The sequence below is a fragment of the Drosophila montana genome, unplaced genomic scaffold (genome assembly GCF_035044405.1).
Source record: "Drosophila montana isolate Dmon_TW-CO22-7 unplaced genomic scaffold, ASM3504440v1 contig_3200_1, whole genome shotgun sequence".
In the NCBI taxonomy this organism is placed as follows: Eukaryota; Metazoa; Arthropoda; class Insecta; order Diptera; family Drosophilidae; genus Drosophila; species Drosophila montana.
The window spans coordinates 6404649-6426451 of NW_026998080.1; the positions used below are offsets into that span (position 1 = coordinate 6404649).

Sequence of the window (21803 nt, forward strand, 5' to 3'; positions counted from 1 at the left end):
ATTGAATTCAATAACAAAACTTAATTCAGATCTAGGCAACTGTGATATACGCATACATATTGAAAAAGCCGCCGACGGTAATAGCAACAAATAACAACAATCAAACAAAAATCTATTACAAATAATTATTACTATAATTATATTTATTCAAATTCCATACTTAATCTATACTAAATGCTTTCAACGACAAAAAAAAAAAAAAATATAAAAAAATACGTACAAAATATTTTTATTTTTCACTTATTTAACGTTTGAGCTGCATTTGCGTTGCGTTTCCAATTGAATTCCGATTAACTTACTCAACTAGCTCTTAATTTTATCTAATCTAAACACACTGGACACACGCCCACGTACACTCCTTTCAAATTTAGGCCACTGGCTAAGTCCTAAGTAGTTTTCTCCGTCACACAACCACAAGCAAAGTTTCCAAAACAAACACAAACTATTTCCCCAAAAAAAAAACAGTAATTACCTGCTCCCAATAAATGCGGCTCTGTTTGTTTAAGAACTCCCCCCACACTCTAGTCCCCTGTGAATGGGTCAACTCATTACAAAATAAACACATATATGTGTATATGTTATGAAGTTGAGAGAGTTTGGTAAAGTCCCTTAAAGTAAAAGTTATATAATAATATATATATATCTCATGTGTGTCCAAAAATATAATTAATAATCCATACACACGCTTCATTTTGCGCTGGCCTTAATTAAAATGTCCGCTCATCTGATAAATGTGAAAGCAACTATAAAATCTCATGAAATTTCAGTTGGGTAATCATTAAATCCAACCAATAGGCAAACAACAATAAAAATTGAAGAGTCAATTACAAATGTAATTTACTTGCTGCCATAAATTGAATAAGTGCAGGTTGAAGGGTCAGGCTGGTTCTGATATAACAATAAATTCAATATATGCAAAATGGCTGTTAAAAGTAAAATACACACAAATACACGCACACACACACAGTCAAGCACACAGCCATTCATATTTCATAGCATACCTCTGGGCGCGATGCGGGAATTTAATTTTTATTAAAAATCAATCAAAAATATTTAAAACCCTCCATAAAATATTTGCCAGCGCATTGTGCACAATCCGAGTCTTCATGCCATCATTCCAAGCTATATGTATTTGTCCTCACATCCCATATTAGAGCCCCAGAATGCAGAATCAGAATTGCATGAGAAATGCGTCCATCAAACACCACCAAGCCACAAACCCATTCGTCAGTTGTAAATATATTTGTAAAACATAAACTATCTGAATGAAATTCACGTTATTTGCACCTTTTATTTGTAGCTTTATCTTGCTCTAGGTTATTATAAACTATATTTTATTTTATATATATTATATTTAATATATTGGAGCTCTTTGTTAATGAATTGTTTTTCAATAAACAGATGATGAATCTGGCGAAAAAGCCGTATCAGTATTACTCAGCGGCGAGGAGTCCGAATTAATATTCATAGATCATGGATACACTGAGATGACTGTAAGTACTATGACTTATATAGAGATATAGCTATTTGCCCGCACACTCGAAATGTCACTTTGAAGTAAGGTCAATCCCCACGAATCCACACCAGTCACCATCATTCAACCTTAGAGATACTTTATCTGTGACATTTCATAATGCCATTAACATATACAATCAACACACAGACACACACACACACTCACACGCACACCATTACACAACTCAGGCATCTCTTGAACCTCACTCAATGTCAGTTTTGTGTCCTTTGCTTTCACAGCCGGATGAATGCTTGACCAACTATGATCCACATGGCTATTGCGTCATTTATTCTGCCGCGGACCGAAGCAGCTTTAACATTGCCGAACAGGTGCTTCAGGTGCTATGGACCAATCAGAATATCGCACAGAAAGCCGTTATACTGGTGTCGAACAAAGCGGACCTCGCCAGGAGTCGACTCGTTACATCCGAAGGTAAATAAATGAGACTCAATTCAGCTGACTAAACGATTTCCAGATTTTCCTTTCATTAACACTTCAAAATGCGCTCGATTGGGTTTTTTTTTTATTACGTTAAAATAGCTACACTGTCACAATGTGTGTGTGTGTGGGTGTGTATGTATTTGAGTGTCGTTGGATATCTGCAAAGGACACCACAAAAGCAACCACAGACAGCTGCAGTCGCTTTAATTCTGGGTTTTCAATGGAAGTTGATCAAGCGGAAGTCGATTGCCGATTGGCCCAACCCAGCGCACATCTACACACAGACACACGCACCTACACACCCACACATACACATCATGCATATGTATGAAGACATATGTATATATATATATAAAACGAGCCATCGATAAAAGTAAAGCTAGTGAAGGTCGCTCAACTGCTTTACTGGACGCTCATTACCTTTTATGTACATTTAAGTACATCCACTTAAAATACCCTACAAAATTCGCTCACATTTTATGATGAATGAAATGTTTGTGACACTATTAAAATAGAAAGTGTTTTCAGGCTTTTTAACCAGTTGTTTGCTTGCCAACAGAAAAGAAAGTTATTCACATTAACAGATTTTAGCTTACTTACTTCACATGAACCGCTATAAAGTGAAGTTAACATATCTTAAGCGAATACCTCACTGTTAAAGTGGATAACATTTCTGTTTCTGTTGATATAGCAGATTATGTAAGCTGAGAGTATTTAACAGTGAAATTTACCACTTGGTAGATCAGGAGGCAAATTTAACATGAAGTAGAGTATTCATGTTGTGGCATCTGCTAGTCAAATGCTTATTCTTGTTTTATATCAATTTAAACGGTCAGCAGATTTATTCATCGTTAGCAGGCGCTCATGCCCGGCTTATGGCTTTCATCTAACAAATTCAATATTTTCACAAATTACATTTGTTTTTAATGGCCGCTTACGAAAGTGTCAGCGTCAACAGTAGACAAAAAAAAAAAAAAAAACGAGAAGCAAATTTAGGTCATACGGTAGCAGGTTGGCGCAAGGGGCAGGCAAATAAACTGTGAGCGGCGAGGGGTAAGCTGTCGCGGAGGAAAATTGTTTAAGCGCAAAATTGATTACATTTCATTCCTGCGGCTTACGCCCTAATAAGCTCATTGCTATTGTTGTCAATACAAAGGGAATGCTTGGGGGATGCTGTTTACCAAAATTTCATAAAATATTTATAGCATTCTGAGGAGCAACATCAACGAAAATATGGGGATACCTCAACGAATTTAATAACTGAAAAAATAATAAGTAAATAAATAAATAAAAAATCAATTAAAGCAAGTGAACCGTGAAAATGCATAGAAAACACGCTTAATAAGGCAGGATGAGTATCGGTATACGGAATGGGTTTATACTATATTTAAGCAGCTGCACTCAGAAACATTTAGAATTCATAGCATTTGCCATTTGGCTGCCAAGTAGTTTTCATTGTTTATGAGTTTTGTTTGCTTTTAATTAAGGCGCCTGAGCAGGAGCCAACTGACTTTTGTTGTACCATGCCGATGGTTAGGGGACGAAGGGGGTGCTTAATATTTCTCATATAAATCTTTAAAGCTTCTCGTAGTACAGAATGTTTAGCCAGCTGGAGGTTTAATAAAAGCACCGTAATAAGCTGGTGGCATTTAAGAGTAAGAGAGATGGGAACATCCTATCAAAATCTCATAAAATGACGCCAACTTTTTCGCACATCGTTAATAAAAATCTATATATATGAGCTCTTGAGCGGGTGTGTGTGTGTGCTAGTGTGTGTGGTTGTCTGCGAGTGTGGTTGTCATAAAAACAGGCCTGCGAAAACAAACGCATAGCTACTTATTGTAGTCGTAGGCTACAGATTTTAACGACAGCAGGCGCAGTAAACGTGACGAAATCTATAGAGAAGGCAGACATGGTAGCACCAGGCGCAGGAGCAGGGGCAAGGTCAGGGACTGGAACAGAGGGCCAGGTGCAGGGTGGCTGAGGTTAATGGGCAACGTGTTTAGGTATTAAGTGTCCAAGTTTTGCTTTTTATTACACGCCCAAGAGTTTAACTAAGCGACGCAATTTGATTTGATTAACTTGCCGCATATCTGAGATTCAACGAGGCAATTAAAAAATTCGCAACTTGTTTATTACAGAGGGCAAAGCCATGGCCACTGCATATGATTGCAAATTCATTGAGACATCGGTTGGAATTAATCACAATGTAGATGAGCTGCTCGTGGGTCTGCTATCGCAGATACGCCTCAAGCTCGAAAATCCCGAAAAATCCAGGTTGGTATTTTAAAAAGCTTGCAAAACTTTCGGTTGCACATTTATAATGCTATTTATTTCTGTTATGCAACTTTTAGGGATCTGTTTCGTAAGCGTTCCATTCGCAAGTCCAAGCGTCGTGCTTGCTCACCGCTCAGCGCTGGTTGCCTCAATGCCAACTCGCCGCTGGGTCCGCTTGGAGGGCCGCTGGGAGATGCGGCTGGTACGCCGCCGGGCAGCGCACACAGCAGGTGAGTCTCACACTTTGGCCTTAACACCTGCCAGCTAATGACAAGCAAACTTCTTTTCTGCTTCTCCATTTGTAGCCCACGTAAATATCGCGGTTCGCGAACCTCCACGAGCCTCAAGGTCAAGGGTCTGCTTGGACGCGTCTGGACGCGTGACTCCAAGTCGAAGAGCTGCGAGAATCTGCACGTGCTCTAATCGCCTCCACACACCAACACACACACAACAACACACACACACCCAAACACACATCGACTGAGCATGGGGCAGCAAATAGCATGGGGAGAGGGGGGGAAATTTTAGTTATTAACCCATTTAGCCTTTTGGTTTTCCCAAATTCGGTGCATACAAAATCCAGAGGATTATTTACATATACAATAAATAGAAAAGCTCCCTTAAAATATATTTCGCCTAAGTTTTGAAACGTACAAGCTACAAATAGACTCCTAACTCATAGCTGTATTATCTCTGTATATACATATGTATAATTTATAAAATATATACTTTAATGCTAGTCAGTTTAATATTATTTATGTTAAGTCCTTATAATTGTGTATGAAACTTTGTGTACATATTCAACAAATATAAATATACTTTTAATTTATTTTATAAATGTGTTTGCTTTCGTTTAATTACGTACAATCCAAATCGACTTCCATGCCAAACATATTATTTTATTTCATTTCTCACTAAAACTTAACAATTTTAACTAAACAGTCAATGAAATCAAATTAGTTTACAAAATTTGACCAGTTAATAGCATATTATATTATATTTGATATTTAAAAAAAAAGGTAAATGCAAATCAAAAGCAATAATTTTTGGTAATTTTTTAAAAATTGAATTATAACCCAAAATGAGATATGAATCAATTGTACTGATTTTTAGAATGTTTGGCAATTGTTCGCCGAATAGAATTTATAATTAATTAAATTATATACTTATAATGCTAATTCAATTGCATTTTTTTAAATCGTACTAATCTTCGTGTTGTTCCAAATTGATTATTCAATATTCAAAACAAACAAAACAAGCAAAAAAAAAAAAAAAAAAAAAAATAAGTAAAAATTCATTATACTATTCAAATTCAATTTGCATTATGTAGTTTTTAAGTAATTTGCTTATTTTCGGCGCATGCAAGCAAAATATTTTTGATGCGGAAACCATGTGCATAGCATAGGCACATATTATAGGTTTCTTAGATAAGTCGGGACCATTCGAAATTGAACTAGAGCTACCACACAAAATTTGTATTCTCCTTTAACGGGGAATTCGATTAGATCTTACATAAAATTAACAAGAATATCAAAATCCAAAAGAAACAAATAAGAAAATATTTAGAAAAGTTAAATCAAGGGTACAACAATAACTGTCTGTAACAGATTTGAAAAGATTCTGTGCAACAAAGATTTATTTTTTTTTTTTTTGGAATATCAATGTCACAATTTAACAGCTCGTAGATATTTTAATATGTTGAGAAAACTTTGCGCTTCATAATTATAGATGTGAACTAAAGTGTATTGTATATCAAAACTATTGCAGCACAATGGAATTTAAAAGAATATATAATACTTACAAAACAAAACAAAAATTTGGCAATGCCCAATTCACTTTAAAAAATAGCAACAAAAATGATACTAATGTAAAACTTGTCTATGAATTTATTAGTCAAAATATTTAGATGTATTTTTTTGCTCCAGCATAAAATCCAGCCGAAAAATGTTAAACCAAAATGAATTCGAGCCGTGGAAAGTAAATGGCGAATACACCCAGATGCAAACTGGTTTAAAAACCGAATGTATAAAGCTATGTAGAAACGCGAAAGTCAGCCATAAATAAATAAAAAGTTGTCATGAGGTAGCAGCCCAATAGAAAGTTAAAGATTGAGAGTCGAATATATTCCATTTACGATTACGATTATTATGTGTAATAAATGTATAATAAATGTGTAAACTTTGAACTTTAATCAAATATTTGTTTTTTCCTTGGATCGAAATTAAATTCAAACTATGCAAAGTTCGTTAAACCGTTACGGCCAAAACCAAAATGAACTACAACTGATATTCAATTGAAACAACGGCAACTGTTCATTTCACGACAGTCAACGGTTATGCAAAAGTTCGTTAAACCGTTACCGCCAGTTCCAAAATGAACCAGAACTGATATTCAATTGAAACAACAACAGCTGTTCATTTAACGACAGTCAATGACAGTGAATGGCAAAATCAACAACAGCTGTTCGATTCTGGGCGAATGTCTGTCTGTGATTTGGCCAGCAGTATAAATTCACGGCCAACGCCAACGTACAAAATTCGCGGTCATCGTTTCGGCAACGCGGAAGACGCCCCAGTGCTTTATGTAATATGTTAAGCTGACGCAAAGTATTCCTTTAGTCTACCAAAAATCGTGTGATATAAATATTTAGGCCATAGCATGTTGCTTTATCAAGTGGGTTTTGTGGCGCGCAGCACTCTGCAATTCCAGGTGAAATTGTTGCTCCCCGTTACTCAGCTAACATGTGCAGCCTTTCAATGCCGCCACCTGACCCCCATGAAAGAGTATAAGCAGCGCGTTGCTTCCGGTCAACTGATGACTGACGATAAGCAACAACAAACAATGCAGCAGCTGGACGCACTCTACCATCGCCTCCAGGACTATCATCCAAGCACGCAAAGCTCATCTAACGGTGGATTCCTTAAATCGATTTTTGGCAAGAAATCCAGTGAAGACACCGATGCCGATGATGACTTGACCGCGGGCAGCCACTCCCCCAAAGGTCTCTACATTTATGGCAGCGTGGGTGTGGGCAAGACCACGCTTATGGATCTGTTCTACGACTGCTGTACAGAGGTGTGTGTAAACAGCCGTTTTCTCAGAGGCTACGATAAGGGAAATATTTGGCTTATACAACGCACCGTACTCAACAATCTTCAGTCCCGTCTTTTTATATATCATATGTTTCATGATATAATGCAATCGAACGTACTGCTTCCATCTATATTTAATATCATACCATGTGGTTTATCAAGTATTAATATTGCTCTTACATAACACAGTCTATTTTTGTTAATGCTATCCCAGAATTCGAGCTGGGATCCTTTTTGAACAGTAGACTGGCTCACTTAGACGACACTTTTAACAAGGACTGTTAAGGCTAGATCTCTAGAAACTAAATTCCAATCCGCCGCCTTCGGTTTCGGATCCCAGGCTATCCTATGCCTTAGCCAAAGGCCCCTTCAACCATTTCTAATACTATATACCACTTAATAATTATGTATAAAAATACCCAATTTAATCAATGTTCTCTTTTCAACAGATTCCCCGCAAGCGTCGAGTACACTTCACCGCCTTCATGACCAAAGTGCACGCGCTCATACACGAGGCCAAGGAGCGCCAGGGTCCAGCCGATCGTGCCTTTAACTCGGAGAAACCCGCACCCTTCGACCCAACTAAGCCGGTCGCTGATTTGATAGCGGACGAGTCGTGGCTCATTTGCTTTGACGAATTCCAAGTGACAGACATTGCGGACGCGATGATACTTAAGCGGCTCTTCACCCACCTATTTAGGCAGGGCATTGTTATAGTGGCCACAAGCAATCGACACCCTGAGGATCTATATAAAAACGGATTGCAGCGCGTCAACTTTTTGCCGTTTATCGCTCTGTTGCAGCAACGCTGCAAGACAGCGAAGCTAGATTCGATTGACTATCGGCGCATTGCTCAATCTGGCGACACGAATTATTTCGTGAAAGGTCAGACGGACGCCGAGGCCAATATGAATCGCATGTTCAAGATTCTGTGCGCCGAAGAGAATGACATCATTCGACCTCGCACAATCACGCATTTTGGTCGCGATTTGGAATTTGCACGCACGTGTGGCCAGGTCTTGGATAGCAGCTTCGACGAGCTCTGCGATCGCGTGAGTATTTCTCGATAATATAATGGGACTGGCATTAATCTATGTTTCTTAGCCGTTAGCAGGTAGCGACTATCTGCAAATTGCACAGTTCTTTCACACGGTGCTCATACACGACGTGCCTCAGCTGAATCTGAACGTTAGGTCCCAAATGCGTCGTTTTATAACGCTTATAGATACACTATACGATAATCGAGTGCGCGTAGTTATCTCAGCGGATGAATCGCTAGACAATCTATTCCAACTCTCGGACAAATCAGGTTCAATGTCTGATTCGGATCGTGCACTAATGGATGACTTAAAACTGAACGAGAATTCGGTGAGTACCAATATGCTAATAAAAATATATTATCCATATTCGAACTTTTCTTTCTTTCATGCAACACAGTCGAGCGTTTTTACTGGTGAAGAGGAACTTTTTGCCTTTGAGCGCACAATATCACGTCTATATGAGATGCAGAAGCAAGAGTACTGGGAACAGTGGGCGAAGCATCGTTAATTTAGCAACATATCCCATCCAAAATCAATGCAAATTTTAGTGTAATTAGTAGAATTAAATGTTATCCTATTTTCTGCTGGCCGTCACAAATTAATAACTTTTCGTGTTATTATTTACATACTCATAACGCGCTAATCCAATTAATTTAGCTGTTATCGGTCCATTTATTAATTAGGCAACGACCACCAGTACAATGCAAATCATTATCAGTCTAATATTATAAAAAGCCATGTGTATTCTGGAGGTGTGGCGACATTAACACAATCGTAATTATTACGAATATTTATATATGACTGTATGAAATTGTGTCTGAATGTGTTTGTTAGTATGTATATAACTATATAGAAATGTACTTGTTCATGTATGTATGTATGTATGTTTCCCTATAGCAAACACAAGTGTACTGCCGTCTGCTTTCTAAAATTGATAAAAACGTATTTTGTCTAGTGCTCTACTCTGCGATTCTCATGAATTCAAGTAGGTCCTGCTAGTCTTCATGCTTTCAACATAAGCAGTAAGTGGTAAATTAACAAGTGTTGCCAGTGCAAGTAATTTAATTTATGTATGTAATTAGTTATGTATGTATATATGCATGTAGTCAAGTATATATATATGTGTAAAAATATGTATGTAGGTGCATAGTAATGTATGTTAGCATGTACATATATACATATGTATGCTTGTTTGTGTAAGTGAGTACATATGCATGTACGTATGTATGTTAGTAGATATGTAGGAATATGTATGCACTTATGTAGTTGGCACGTGTGTATGTTTGTGTTTCACGTACATACATATTCTAAGGCCGCGCTGACTATGTAACATTTTCTAGCCAAGATCCCATGAGTTTTGACTTTGAAGTCATTTTCAATATATGCTCAATTTATAAAATATTTTTGGTATTGCAACTGTCAATAGTTTTTTGCCGAAATCAAACGATAACTCTTTTGCACTTACCTTTACACGAAGATTAATGTTTGGATTTTCCGGTTAAATCGAGTCAAAACAATCCTAAGTCTTAGTTTTAGTATAAGTCCCGGTTCCATTATGGACGGCAAGTCTTTGATTGTGAACAAAACCTTGCCTTTCGGTAAGCCCCGTAAATGTTTATATATAACGTCCTCTACACTCATGATATGGAAATGGTTTACTCAGATCCCTCATTGCTAACGGTCAACATATCGCTGCGTCAGGTGGAGGAGATAGCAGCGAGCTTATCCCAGCGTTGTGTTGTCTCTGGGGTAAACGAAATCGCCTGGGCCCTGAGAGCGCTCATGCTGACAGACTTGACTTCGCTGTCTGGAGACGATACCCGAGCGAACGTGCGTCGACTATGTGTGCGCGCTTGTTATCCCTTTGAGCCGCAGTTCTTCGACAAATACTTTGAGCGCACGCTCCTGCTGGACATTCACTGTGCCGCTGTTTGTGTGTATCCGGCGCGTATTAAGGACGCCCATACGACAATTCAACAGTTTAACCAATTGGATAAAGTGGCTATTGCCGCTGTGGCAACTGGATTTCCCACAGGCCAATATGGGCTGCAGACGCGCTTGCAGGAAATAAGTCACGCCATCCTGGCGGGCGCCACAGAGATTGACATTGTTATCAACCGACAGCTGGCGCTTTTAGGCGACTGGGAGGTGCTCTACAACGAGGTGGTGCTCATGCGCAGCGCCTGCGGTGACCACGCAATTCTCAAGGCCATTTTGGCTATTGGTGAACTGGGTACTATGGAAAATGTAAGTAGCCCGCCGCTGCATGCAACAGCTGAATCCTCTCTTGAATTTCTCTACTGTTCAGGTCTACAAGGCGGCCATGGTATGCATGATGGCGGGCGCAGACTTTCTTAAGACCTCCACAGGAAAGGAGGTTGTGAATGCGACCCTGCCAGTCGGCTTGGTAATGATCTTTGCCATACAAGAGTTCAAGCGACGCACTTGCCAAATAGTTGGCCTGAAGGCAGCGGGTGGGGTGCGCACATTGCGAGACGCGATCTCCTGGATGACGCTTGTTAACGAGACGCTGGGCAGTCGTTGGTTGACACCGACGCGCTTTCGTTTTGGCGGTTCCGGGCTGCTGGATGACATTGAAAAAGTTGTGCGCGACGGTGTTGCCAAGTTGGAACGCGAAGCGGCTGAGGCCAATCAGAGTAAGCCGCCGGACGCAGAGGAAGGTAGTGTAGATGCTCTTTGCAAGGAGCTGCGCAAAAAGCGGGAATTCGAAAATTAAATGTGCGTTTTAATCACATAAAGCAGTGGAAAATATATTTCATTTTATTAAATATAAGCCTGGAATAAATATGATCAGGAAGTGTGACCAGGCTCTATGCTACACGTATTGGTATTTTTATTTGTTTGGTATTTGTGCATACATGGTTTCTTACTGTTAACCGCATTTGGTCACATTGAGTACAAAACTATTGAAAAAATTACTTTAATTTAAGACAATTTCGCATCCTTGCACCGCCCACTCATCGCTGCTGTAATGGTAAGTGCACTCCCAATCAGCGCGTAATCGCCAGCAGCCGGAAGCAGACATTTCAGCCTAGCGCAAATACCATATTAAGTTGAAGAAAACACAAACTGAAAACGCTGACTGTGCCCTCGCCCGCCCACTTTGCTAGCGGCAAAACCTGTGCAACTTGCAACTGCGGCCGCCAGCATAACAGGAGTGTTCGCATAACCACATACCACCAAAACCTCAACCACCACCACAAGCACAGCACCCCGATCATCCAGCATGTATCCCTGGAACTCCGCCACGTACAGCGGCCAAGTGCCCACTGGTGGCCAAACCAGGGTAAATACGCCACGCACAGGCAACGCTAATCCAACACTCCACTCCACCCACCTTTGCACTATCTACAGCTGTTCACATTAATTATTTACTACTACTATTTGTTCGCTTCCACGATAAATGCACGCCGCGGGGGGCGCAGTCGGCAATTGGTCGCATTCTTGGCGAATCCATTTTCAGCTCTTGTTTTTTGTGTTATCATCGTTCGCCCATTTGCAGTGCCCAGCTGAATCCAGCAACATCCGAATGAGCTGTCGACGCTTATCTCATCTCATTTCGCTATGTGTTTTGTATTTTGTGTGTTGTTTCTCTCAATTCTCTCAAATTCGTGTCATCGTCATTACTCACACTCTCATGTATTCGCGCACATCGACTGGTTGGCCCACTTTGCCCGACACTGTATGCTATGTCTCGTTCCAGACGATGCCGAATGGTTTGGACGACCAGGAGAAGCTGCTCGCCGAGGCGGCCGGTGCAGCACGCAAACAGGCATTCCAAATGAATCACTTCCTGGACAAGGAGCGCATGCTGGACGCCCTCAAGTGTGCGAGCACAATGTTAAGCGAGTTGCGCACGTCGATGCTATCCCCCAAGAGCTACTATGAGCTATGTAAGTACATATTAGATTGGCATAAAGATGTATATTCTTCATATATTTCCATTTGTGCACAGACATGTCCGTCACGAATGAGCTGTGCCACCTGGAACTGTATCTCAGCGAGAAAAGCAACAAGGAGACGGATCTGTATGAATTGGTTCAGTATTCGCACACGATAGTCCCACGCCTCTACCTGCTCATCACAGTGGGCATTGTCTACATAAAGAACGACTCGACGCTAAAGCGCAGCATTCTCAAGGATCTGGTGGAGATGTGTCGAGGCGTGCAGCATCCTCTGCGCGGCCTCTTTCTTCGCAACTATCTGCTGCAGTGCACCCGCAACATTCTACCCGATGTGCTGGTGGCAGAAAATGAGCACGAGGGCAATGTGTATGATGCTATCGACTTTGTACTGACGAATTTCGCAGAAATGAATAAATTGTGGGTGCGCATGCAGCACCAAGGCCATTCCAGCGAGAAGACGCGCCGGGAAAAGGAGCGAGAAGAGCTGAAAATTCTGGTGGGCACGAATCTGGTGCGTCTGTCGCAGCTGGAATCAGCAACACTGGAGACGTATAGGCGTCTGATACTACCCGGCATACTGGAACAGGTGGTTAGCTGTCGGGATGCTATCGCGCAGGAGTATCTGATGGAGTGCATTATTCAGGTATTTCCTGATGAGTTTCATCTGCAGACACTCGATCCGTTCCTAAAGTCCTGCGCACAGCTGGAGACAGGCGTGAATGTTAAGAACATTATTATTTCGCTAATTGAACGACTGGCGGCCTATAATCAACGCAGCGGAAAGGTAAGTGCGCTATTTGAATATTTATAGAGATTTTATTATAATCCAATTTGATTACAGACGAGCGGCAATGCCATTGATGCCATCATACCCGCCGAAGTGGAGCTGTTTGAGGTGTTCAGCGTGCAGGTGGCAAACATTGTGCAGACCCGCACGGATATGCCGCTCGAGGACACAATATCGCTACAAGTGGCCTTACTCAGCTTAGCGCAGAAAGTGTATGCCGATCGCGTCGACTATGTGGACAAAGTGCTGGGCACAACCGCACAAATACTCGATCGCATGAACATGAACAAGTGAGTCTTTTGTATATCTGGATATCAAAATACGTTAATTGTTATACTTAACTTTCAGCATTTCACACCTGTTGTCCGTTAATCAGGAACTTTCGCGCCTGCTGCGCATCTGCATAGATTTCTATAATAATGCGCTGACCATTATACAATTGAACAACTTTTGCCCGCTGCTGGAAAAGTTCGATTACACCTCGCGAAAATCGTTGGCATTATATTTGGTTATGAACATATTGGAGAATGAAACGCAAGTGCCCACAGCCGATCAGGCGGACAGCATATTGACGATCATAACACCGCTGATCAAGGACGATGAGGCGAGCACGACGGCTGCCAATAATAGCGCTGATGCCGAGGAGTTTGCGGAGGAGCAGGGCGTTGTGGCACGGTAAGTTGTAGCTGCATCGAAAAGAGTTGAAACTGAATTTCATATGTATTTTAATTCGCAGTTTTATACACCTCCTGAAATCCGATGAGCCGGACATGCAATACAAAATGCTGCAAATAGCGCGCAAGCATTTGGGCAACGGCGGCGGCCAGAGACTGAAGCATGTCCTGCCGCCACTTGTGTTCGCCGCTTATCAGCTAGCATTTAAATACAAAGCAATAGCTGAACAGGATGAGAACTGGGACAAGAAGTGTCAGAAGATTGTGCAGTACTGTCACAGCACAATCAGCGCATTGGCCAAAGCGGATTTGCCCGATTTGGCGTTGCGCCTTTATCTGCAGGGCGCTCTGGTTATTGGCGAGATACGTTATACAAATCACGAGACTGTGGCTTATGAATTTATGACGCAGGCCTTCTCGTTGTACGAGGATGAGATATCCGACTCGAAGGCACAGCTGGCGGCCATAACGCTCATCATGTCCACATTTGAGCAAATGTCCTGTTTCGGCGAGGAAAACGCCGAGCCGCTGCGCACCAACTGTGCGCTGGCTGCGTCCAAGCTGCTTAAGAAGCCGGATCAGTGTCGCGGCGTTGTGGCCTGTGCGGCGCTCTTCTGGAGCGGCAAGTGAGTCAATCGAAAAAACATTTAAAAGCAGACATTTGAAAATTACAATTCTTGTAGGCAAAATGGTGAGGAGATGCGTGATGAGAAGCGTACGCTGGATTGTCTGAAGAAGGGCGCACGCATCGCCTCACAGTGTCTGGATACGGGCGTGCAAGTGCAACTGTACGTGGAACTATTGAATCATTATCTGTTCTACTTTGAGCGCGGCAACTCACTCATCACAGTGGCCATGCTGAATCAGGTAAAGCCCCCACACTGACAAACTCATGTGCTGCACTACATTCTATCATATTTGCCAGCTCATTGCCAAGGTAAACGAAGAGCTGCCCAATCTGGAACCCAGCGAGGAAACTAAGCAGATTGAGAGTCATTATAAGAATACGCTGGCGCACTTGCGCAGCCGCATGGAGTCCAATGACACCGCACTGGAAGTCTCTTTTGCCGGCATCACACTCAATTAATGAAGAACTCCTCCTCCTCCTTCTCCATTTGCTAACCACTTAAAAACACAGCAAACAACGCCCCTCGATCACGCCTATTTTTGTAAAGCTACTTATCAGTGAGCAAATAGTAAAACCCACTCTTCAAAAGGCTGGTTAAACAGAGAATAATGCAGAACCTTGCAAAACGATCAAAAACAACGGTAACAACTGTGTTTTCTAAAAGAAACGAAATTCCATGATAAATTGTAGATTGTTTAGGATAGTGCAAGGACTATCCAAAAAAAAAAGTGCTTATGACTTTGATTTTCGATTATATAATTGTAAGTGCAAAGTATCAACATTCTTAATGATTTTTCTCCTTTATTATCGCGTATTTAGTTCATAATTACAAGTAATTACCCCCGATAAAGAATTGTATTTTATTGTATTCTATTATTTAACCCCTTGCAAAAAAAAAAAAACAAAAAAAATATAAATAAAAATGTGAAATACTGTTAAACAAAGGAAAAGATCTAAAACGAAAAATTATACCATTATAAATTAATCATTAACCAATTATTGATTATATGCAATTTGACAGATTTTTCATTGTGGATAAATAAAGTTAAGATCAAATTGTTTTTAGCAAATTAATAGTCAAATATCAAGTATTCGAATGTTATTGTCACGAATGGGGATAAGGAAAGACGACGCAACCATGATGAATACAATTCGTTTATTAAAAATATACATACATTATAAAGCCGAACACGTTCAATCCGGTTATAAATCAGTTAACTTAGCTTTCATTTACAATACATGAGTGTGGATAAGTATGCAAACATTTGCTTATAACGAAGTAATTCGACATACGTAGACCCAACTCGTTCCTATTCATTCCTTTGAATACCTTTGCGCATCTCATCATCATGCCTTGATCGAAATAACCTGATTGGTGGACCAAGCGAATTCCAAAGTCCTTCGACGAGAATACGATTTGCTATTTACTGTGGCAGTATTATGTGTGAGGGAGTGTCGTTCGGGGCAGGACGGTGAAGTTAATATGTGGCAGTTTTGTGTTACGAATTGATTTGCAGTTCCATACATCGAGAGCTCGGTAAATTAGTCGTACAGGGTGAGGTGGCTATAAAAATTGAAGAGTTATTTCGTTGGGTGCTGGAGCTGGACTTGGAGCCGGGGGCAGTTAACAATGTTGTCGTCTCAGCGCGACTTAAAGCTAATCATTTTTAGTACCTAAGTTCTAGCATAAATTTACAATTAGAAGCGCCTAATTCACTTTCAGTGTGTCGCAGCAAATGGAAAATTTTGAAACATGAGATAAATTGTTCGTCACGGCGTATAGCTCGAGATTACGAGAAGTTTTCCACTCGGCTCCATTTACACCGACTTCGTGTTGTAGTAGTTGTAGACGTACGGCCAGGAGGCCAGCACGTACTCCTCGATGCCGCACTCATTGGAGCCGCGCAATATGCGGAAGTAGCCGTGCTCGCCCCACCAAGGACCCCACGAGTTGGCCGCGATCTGCAAAGTGGAGAAATCAAAGTTAAGTAAGAGTTTCCGATAGCTTCCCAGCTTAATCAATGTTCTTCCTTCCACTTACCCAGTACTTAACGCCATCGTGCTCCTCACCCCAGCCGACAAGCTTCACCGAATGGAAGCCGGTGGGTGCACCACGATTGGCAGCCGTCTGGCGGTAGATGCCGCCCGAGTAGGAGAAGAAGTCTCGGTAGATGCGCATGGTGGCCTGTACGGGTCCCGAGTGATAGATCTCAGCCATGATATCTGCCTCGCGACTCAGACTGTACGCGGGGCCCACCGTGTACAAGCTATCCCTATTGACGCCATACGCCGGCTGGCATCCGTTGGCCTTTAGGGAACGGCTATTGTGGCGTTGAATCTTGCAGTTGTCTTTATGCTGTGTGTATGGATAGCACTTCTCGTCGAGAACGCCCTTCTTGTGCAGATAACGCCAGGCGGCATCGAGATGGCCGCCCTCGCAGCCCTGCTGGCGACGCGTACAGGAGAGTATGTTCTGTGCCGAGAGCTGGACCACTTCCTTGCCCTGGCTCTGGATGGCGAAACGATCGGATGCCACCGAAGTGGTGGACAGCACCCAGGAGGAACCGCACCAGCCCTGATCGGGCACCTCGGATATATAGCTGGACCACTTCTCCACGGCATTGAATTTACTTGGCAGATCATCCGATGGATTGGTCAGACGTGTCATCGCCTTGACCCGGTAGGTGGGCTCCTTGGTGCCCAGGCGCAGGCGCAGACCCTCGCTGTACTTGTGGCCCCACCATTCGTCGTATTTGCGCGCCGACCAGCCCAGCCGATGAATCGAGTTGACGCTATGGACCAGCTCGTCGTCGGTGAGGCACAAATCCGTGTCGCACTGCACCCGGCCGCCGTCCAGGCAACGGCATTCGTTGCAATTGTCCCACGTGGTGTTGTACTTGTGGAAATATATGCCGTTGTGCAGGCAGCTGAGCACCGGATCCGGCTCATTAAAGCAGAACGAACGGTAGTCCGGACAGCAGTCACCGGAGTCATCGCGATCGCAGAACTCATCGCAATAACACAGTGTTGCTGTGAGTGAAGGAAATAAATGACAGTTAGCAGATTTATAAGGACTGTCTGGCAACGCCAAAAAGGGTAAGATATGGGAAAATATTTGGAGTAGGAACTAACTGTATATGGGTAAGTAGCAAAAAGGGAAATATTTCGAATTAGGTTCTAACTGAATATACAAATATGGGTGGAAAAAAGGGAAATATTTGAATTGGGTATTATATTTAGGTAGAAATATGGGGAAATATTTGAATTAAGTACAATATTTAGGTCGTAATACAGGGAAAAGTTTGAATTGAGTATTAACTGGATATTCAAATATGGGTAGCATATAGGGAAATATTTGAATAAGGTACTATATTTAGGTATGAATATAGGGAAATATTTAATTAATATGGGGAAATATTCGAATTTGGCACTTACTGGATATAGGCAGTGAGCAGCCGTCGCGCCGATCCTTGCAGCATGTGTTCTGTCGCGCACAATACGGACCCGGGAAGTCCAGTTTCAGTGTGTGATCGTAGGCATCGGCCAGGCCAAGAAGCACCAGGAGTAGTGAGAGCCCCAGCAGGGCGCACTTGACAGCCATGTCTTAAAGTTGAAATACAGCTAGGTGCGTTCAACTGTATTTGATAAAGTAAATAGATTAGTGTGGAAATTAACCCAAATATTTTTGTGTATCTAATCCCAACTAGTCTGGAACTCTATGAGATCATCGCTCGCAAATTGTGAGGCTGCGATTAGATAAGAAGTTTGCAATTTGTCAACAAATTAGCTATCTTAGCTCTTATCAGCGTTTGTTTTTTGTTTTTATTTTTTTTTTAATAGAAAGCTACTGAAATTTGCGTATTACGTATACGCCCCATGCAGCGATAAATATGAACATCAAAGTCTAATTAAGTCTCGATGAATTTCAATTATGCATGACTAAATAAAGCTGAAGTAGTTCTAAACTGGTTTCGCTGGCTTCCTAAATTCAGCATTTGCATAGCTTTTTTTCGGTTTTATGCTATAGTTAAGAACTGGAGCTAGAGACGTAGTAAAAACCAACGAAATCAATTAGTTTAACACATATTTTTGGCTTGTAAAAATAAAATTAAGGAGCGCACGCACACAAACCCCTTTGAAATTTCACGCTCATCACAAATTCACTTCATGCATTGTCAAATCAAATTTATAATGACCGACAGCTATGGACTAGACGATACCCTAGAGCCAGTTGCGAATATTGTCAAAAAGTTTATGGGAAAATAAAATGAATTGCAGATTGTTTGGGATGTCAAAGAAGATATGATCCTTGATCCTAATTAATGGACTTGTGGATTGATAAGAATCAATTCCTTTTAGGAACTCAAATAGATCTGTGAGTAGCAAACATAGGCAACGAACTGATATGCTCCGCATAGTCCCGAAATTGTGGGCCACAATTGGCAACATAAACATAGCCCGAAACGCCAGCAATCAAATAACAGTAAACTTTTAAAAAATTCTGATGACGTCAGCTTTAAAAACTCATTTTAAGCCCGAAAGTTTTTTGTTTTTTGTTTTTTTTTTTTGGCTTTGGTTCAGGCACCGAATCCAAATTTACGCAAAGACAGCAAAAAATGGAAATAGTAATATAAAAAAAAAACGAGGCACAAAGCGCCCCTTTTTGCTGGGTTCCGGACACGGGACTCGGAGAGTTATGACAGAGCATTAAACTTGTTTGACTGTTTAGCAAAAAATAAAAAAAATAAAAATGAAATAATGATAATAATAAAGAAGGTTTATTATTTATTTAAATGCAAATTGCAAATCAATTTTTCCAGTTTCGTGAGTTTTTATGCTTATATTGTGATTATATTTTTTATTGAGTGCCACAAAATTTATTCAATTATCGAATCATAAATAGTGTTTGAATAATACGAGGTGTTCAAACATTTGTATAAGATTCTCAACTCTTTTTCTTTTTGTTTTAATTTCTTTGAAGCTGAACCCGTTTTTAATTATGTGTTAAGTTATTTAAGAGTTTGATTCGCCAATTAGATGGCCAAATTCAATTAGGTAAAAATTCTGGAATGTGTTAATTGATATAAGGGAAACTAATTTTAAATATGTGCTTAACGGACGCATTTGAATTGTTTAATAAAACGTGATAAAAATAGCTTTATCATATTCGGCTCTGCAAATTTTCAGAGTTTATTTACCCCAAATGAAATATACTATAATGAAACCAGAAAAATATCTTTGTTATCAAATATTCGAAAAGAAATAAACAATAATTTGAATCAAGCTGTTTGTTGCACATTTATAGACATGCATCGAAAAACAATTTCACATATTTTCGAAGTGTGAATAAAATATAATTGCACTATTTCTATAAATTCACATTTTCACATTAAATTTTTCAAAAATATTTGAACATTTTTGCAAGTTTTCGAAAATTATTGGCATAGAAGAAGAACGCACATAATCTAAGCTCATTAATAAAAATTTAAACATTATCACTTTGAGAATTTTTAAATATATTAAGTATACGTAGTTATACTAACTTTTTTTATAACTTGCACAATTAATGAGGGGTTTATTCAAAATTTAACACTACAGCCAATTAGTTCTTTTGCCAAACAGAACCGTAATAATAATATAATCAATTGTTTTTTCCTTTTTTTCGCCAACACGTTCCTCAAGCGATCGCGGCCAGCCGATGACTGAATTCAATAAAAGTTATTGGGCACCATCAAACCAAAGCCGTCGCTGCTGTTGAGGTCTCTTTTGCAAATGTTGTTGCTGTTGTTTACTTTTTTGTTTGCTGTTACTGTTAAGCGCCTGCAATAAATGCTGCGGTGTGTAGGTGGCGTGCGAAAGAGAGAGCGAGAGAGGCAGAGAGAGCGAGTGTGCGAGAACGCGCGGGCTATAACAGCCCTGTTAAGTTAACAGTGTTTGTGACAAAGCTGCGCTGTTATTGCCCACCGCTTGCTGCTTGTATAGAGGTGTATGTACCTGTGAGAAAGAGAGAGGAGAGCGCATTGCTTTAGCTGTAGCACTTCCGTTAACAGAGACAGTTTTCTAAGCTCTCCCACTGCACAATAATAATTGCTTTATATGGCAAATTTCAGAGAAGATGCAAAAAGACACTTTTCATGTGTATGTGTATTCTCCACTAGTATCACGTATTCCTCGCCAGATGCAAACCTGTGATATGTAACACAGACATGGAATTTTGGTAAAATTCCTTAAATTGTTTGCCAAGACCTTTGGCCGGGGCAAAGGCGTGAGCATTTCTTGTGCGCAGTTAATTTACGAATATTTTTTATTTTTTGAATGTTTGTTTGCTTGTTTGTGTTTATTATCAAACGAAATTGATACGATATATCTACGAACGTACTTAATTGTACCCAATTTAAGTTCAAGGCTGTAAAATCAAATCAAAATATAGATAAATTCTACAAACATATATTTATACATATCAAATATTTACTCAACTTTTTTTTTTTGGCAAAATCAGTGCGAAATTTGAGTAAATAGCTTCTTGTATTCAATGAGAACGCGCTGATGACTATATGTACATTAAAAAATAAACTGAAATCTGTGCGTCCAATTGGCACATTTCGATATCTATCTGGATCTGGCATTTCGCTTGGCATCATTCGGCGCTTCTGTTTTTCACATAAATACAATGCAGGAATTTGCATACTTTTTTATTATGTATGTACAATATTTTCACAGCCGCTGCAGAATCTATTTAGAGAGCTGGTAGTTCTTTGTGGTATTCTTTAAGATTCGCCTCTCAACTCTCTATTAGGAGATTATTCAGAATATTAGAACTGGGAGATTTTTATCGTAACTCAGTTTTAACGCCCACATGGCGAAAAGCAGATGATAATAAAAAACTGGGCAACAAAGAAACCGAACAAAATATAAGCCGACCCATTAAGAAAGCTAATTAAAATCAACTTGCAAGCTCAGGGCAACAGTCTCTCCTCATGGTCCTCATATCCATAAATGCCCCAGAGCATATCAAGCTATGGAAATAAAGCCATCAGACGTCGACATTTGCTAATTCCCAGTGTCGCCATTTGCTTGACATTAAACTTAAGTTTTATGGCCGATTTCTGTCTGAGTACGAAAATCGCTTTTGGGCCAAACGCAAACAAACAAAAGAATAGCAGAAACCGGAGATTGACCACACCAAAAAAAAAAAACGAATAAATAAACAACAACATTATGTTGACCCATTACAAAGAGTAAACACAGCATAAAGAAACTCTTTGTCCGCCGGTTGGCTAGGATGAGAGGACAACATAACAATACCCACAGTTTTGGTAAATGGCAAAAGTTTAAGAAGTTCAAAAAAAAAAACAGTTGAAGGTATTCAACGTTGCAGCTCACCTAGAACGGAAATGCTTTCTATGAATCAACACAACTTTA

The 21803-nt window shown here is 40.4% G+C and overlaps 5 protein-coding genes across 11 annotated transcripts in view; 4 read left to right on the forward strand and 1 right to left on the reverse strand.

The window, feature by feature from the left end:
- LOC135431325 (hormone receptor 4) overlaps positions 1-5026 on the forward strand; it is a 48028-nt gene extending 43002 nt beyond the window's left edge. The window contains exons 12-17 of one of the 4 annotated variants that reach the window (XM_064686401.1): positions 30-77; positions 1402-1493; positions 1756-1948; positions 4099-4234; positions 4312-4464; positions 4540-5026. In XM_064686401.1, the coding sequence (XP_064542471.1) occupies positions 30-77; positions 1402-1493; positions 1756-1948; positions 4099-4234; positions 4312-4464; positions 4540-4657 (740 nt within the window). In that variant the 3' untranslated portion in view covers positions 4658-5026. The remainder of the gene's footprint in view (positions 1-29; positions 78-1401; positions 1494-1755; positions 1949-4098; positions 4235-4311; positions 4465-4539) is intronic. The other 3 variants (XM_064686403.1, XM_064686402.1, XM_064686404.1) reach the window with 3 other exon arrangements.
- A 1610-nt stretch (positions 5027-6636) lies between these two features.
- On the forward strand, positions 6637-8971 carry LOC135431909 (putative ATPase N2B). Of its 2 annotated transcripts, XM_064687318.1 has the most exons (4): positions 6643-7309; positions 7776-8378; positions 8431-8694; positions 8764-8971. In XM_064687318.1, exons 1-4 carry the CDS (start codon positions 6893-6895, stop codon positions 8872-8874), a joined length of 1395 nt encoding a protein of 464 aa, XP_064543388.1. In that variant the 5' UTR covers positions 6643-6892; the 3' UTR covers positions 8875-8971. The 2 variants fall into 2 exon arrangements, with proteins under 2 accessions (XP_064543389.1, XP_064543388.1); XM_064687319.1 differs by lacking the exon at positions 8764-8971 and having other exon boundaries at positions 6637-7309; positions 8441-8556.
- Positions 8972-9757: 786 nt separating this feature from the next.
- LOC135432465 (deoxyribose-phosphate aldolase-like) lies at positions 9758-11207 on the forward strand. The gene is made up of 3 exons (XM_064688182.1): positions 9758-9964; positions 10030-10613; positions 10675-11207. The coding sequence occupies exons 1-3, from the start codon at positions 9922-9924 to the stop codon at positions 11101-11103; spliced, it is 1056 nt and encodes a 351-aa protein (XP_064544252.1). The 5' UTR covers positions 9758-9921; the 3' UTR covers positions 11104-11207.
- Positions 11208-11237: 30 nt separating this feature from the next.
- Positions 11238-15234, forward strand: Vps35 (Vacuolar protein sorting 35). Of its 3 annotated transcripts, none has more exons than XM_064688180.1 (8): positions 11238-11361; positions 12091-12280; positions 12343-13076; positions 13134-13369; positions 13428-13754; positions 13816-14379; positions 14437-14620; positions 14679-15234. In XM_064688180.1, exons 1-8 carry the CDS (start codon positions 11359-11361, stop codon positions 14838-14840), a joined length of 2400 nt encoding a protein of 799 aa, XP_064544250.1. In that variant the 5' UTR covers positions 11238-11358; the 3' UTR covers positions 14841-15234. The 3 variants fall into 3 exon arrangements, with proteins under 3 accessions (XP_064544250.1, XP_064544249.1, XP_064544248.1); XM_064688179.1 differs by lacking the exon at positions 11238-11361 and adding an exon at positions 11424-11673; XM_064688178.1 differs by lacking the exon at positions 11238-11361 and having other exon boundaries at positions 11963-12280.
- Positions 15235-15518: 284 nt separating this feature from the next.
- On the reverse strand, positions 15519-20087 carry Swim (Secreted Wg-interacting molecule). The gene is made up of 4 exons (XM_064688181.1): positions 19925-20087; positions 17817-18016; positions 16423-17411; positions 15519-16343 (listed from the first exon to the last, which is right to left on the reverse strand). Exons 2-4 carry the CDS (start codon positions 17980-17982, stop codon positions 16200-16202), a joined length of 1299 nt encoding a protein of 432 aa, XP_064544251.1. The 5' UTR covers positions 17983-18016; positions 19925-20087; the 3' UTR covers positions 15519-16199.
- Between the last annotated feature and the right edge of the window lie 1716 nt (positions 20088-21803).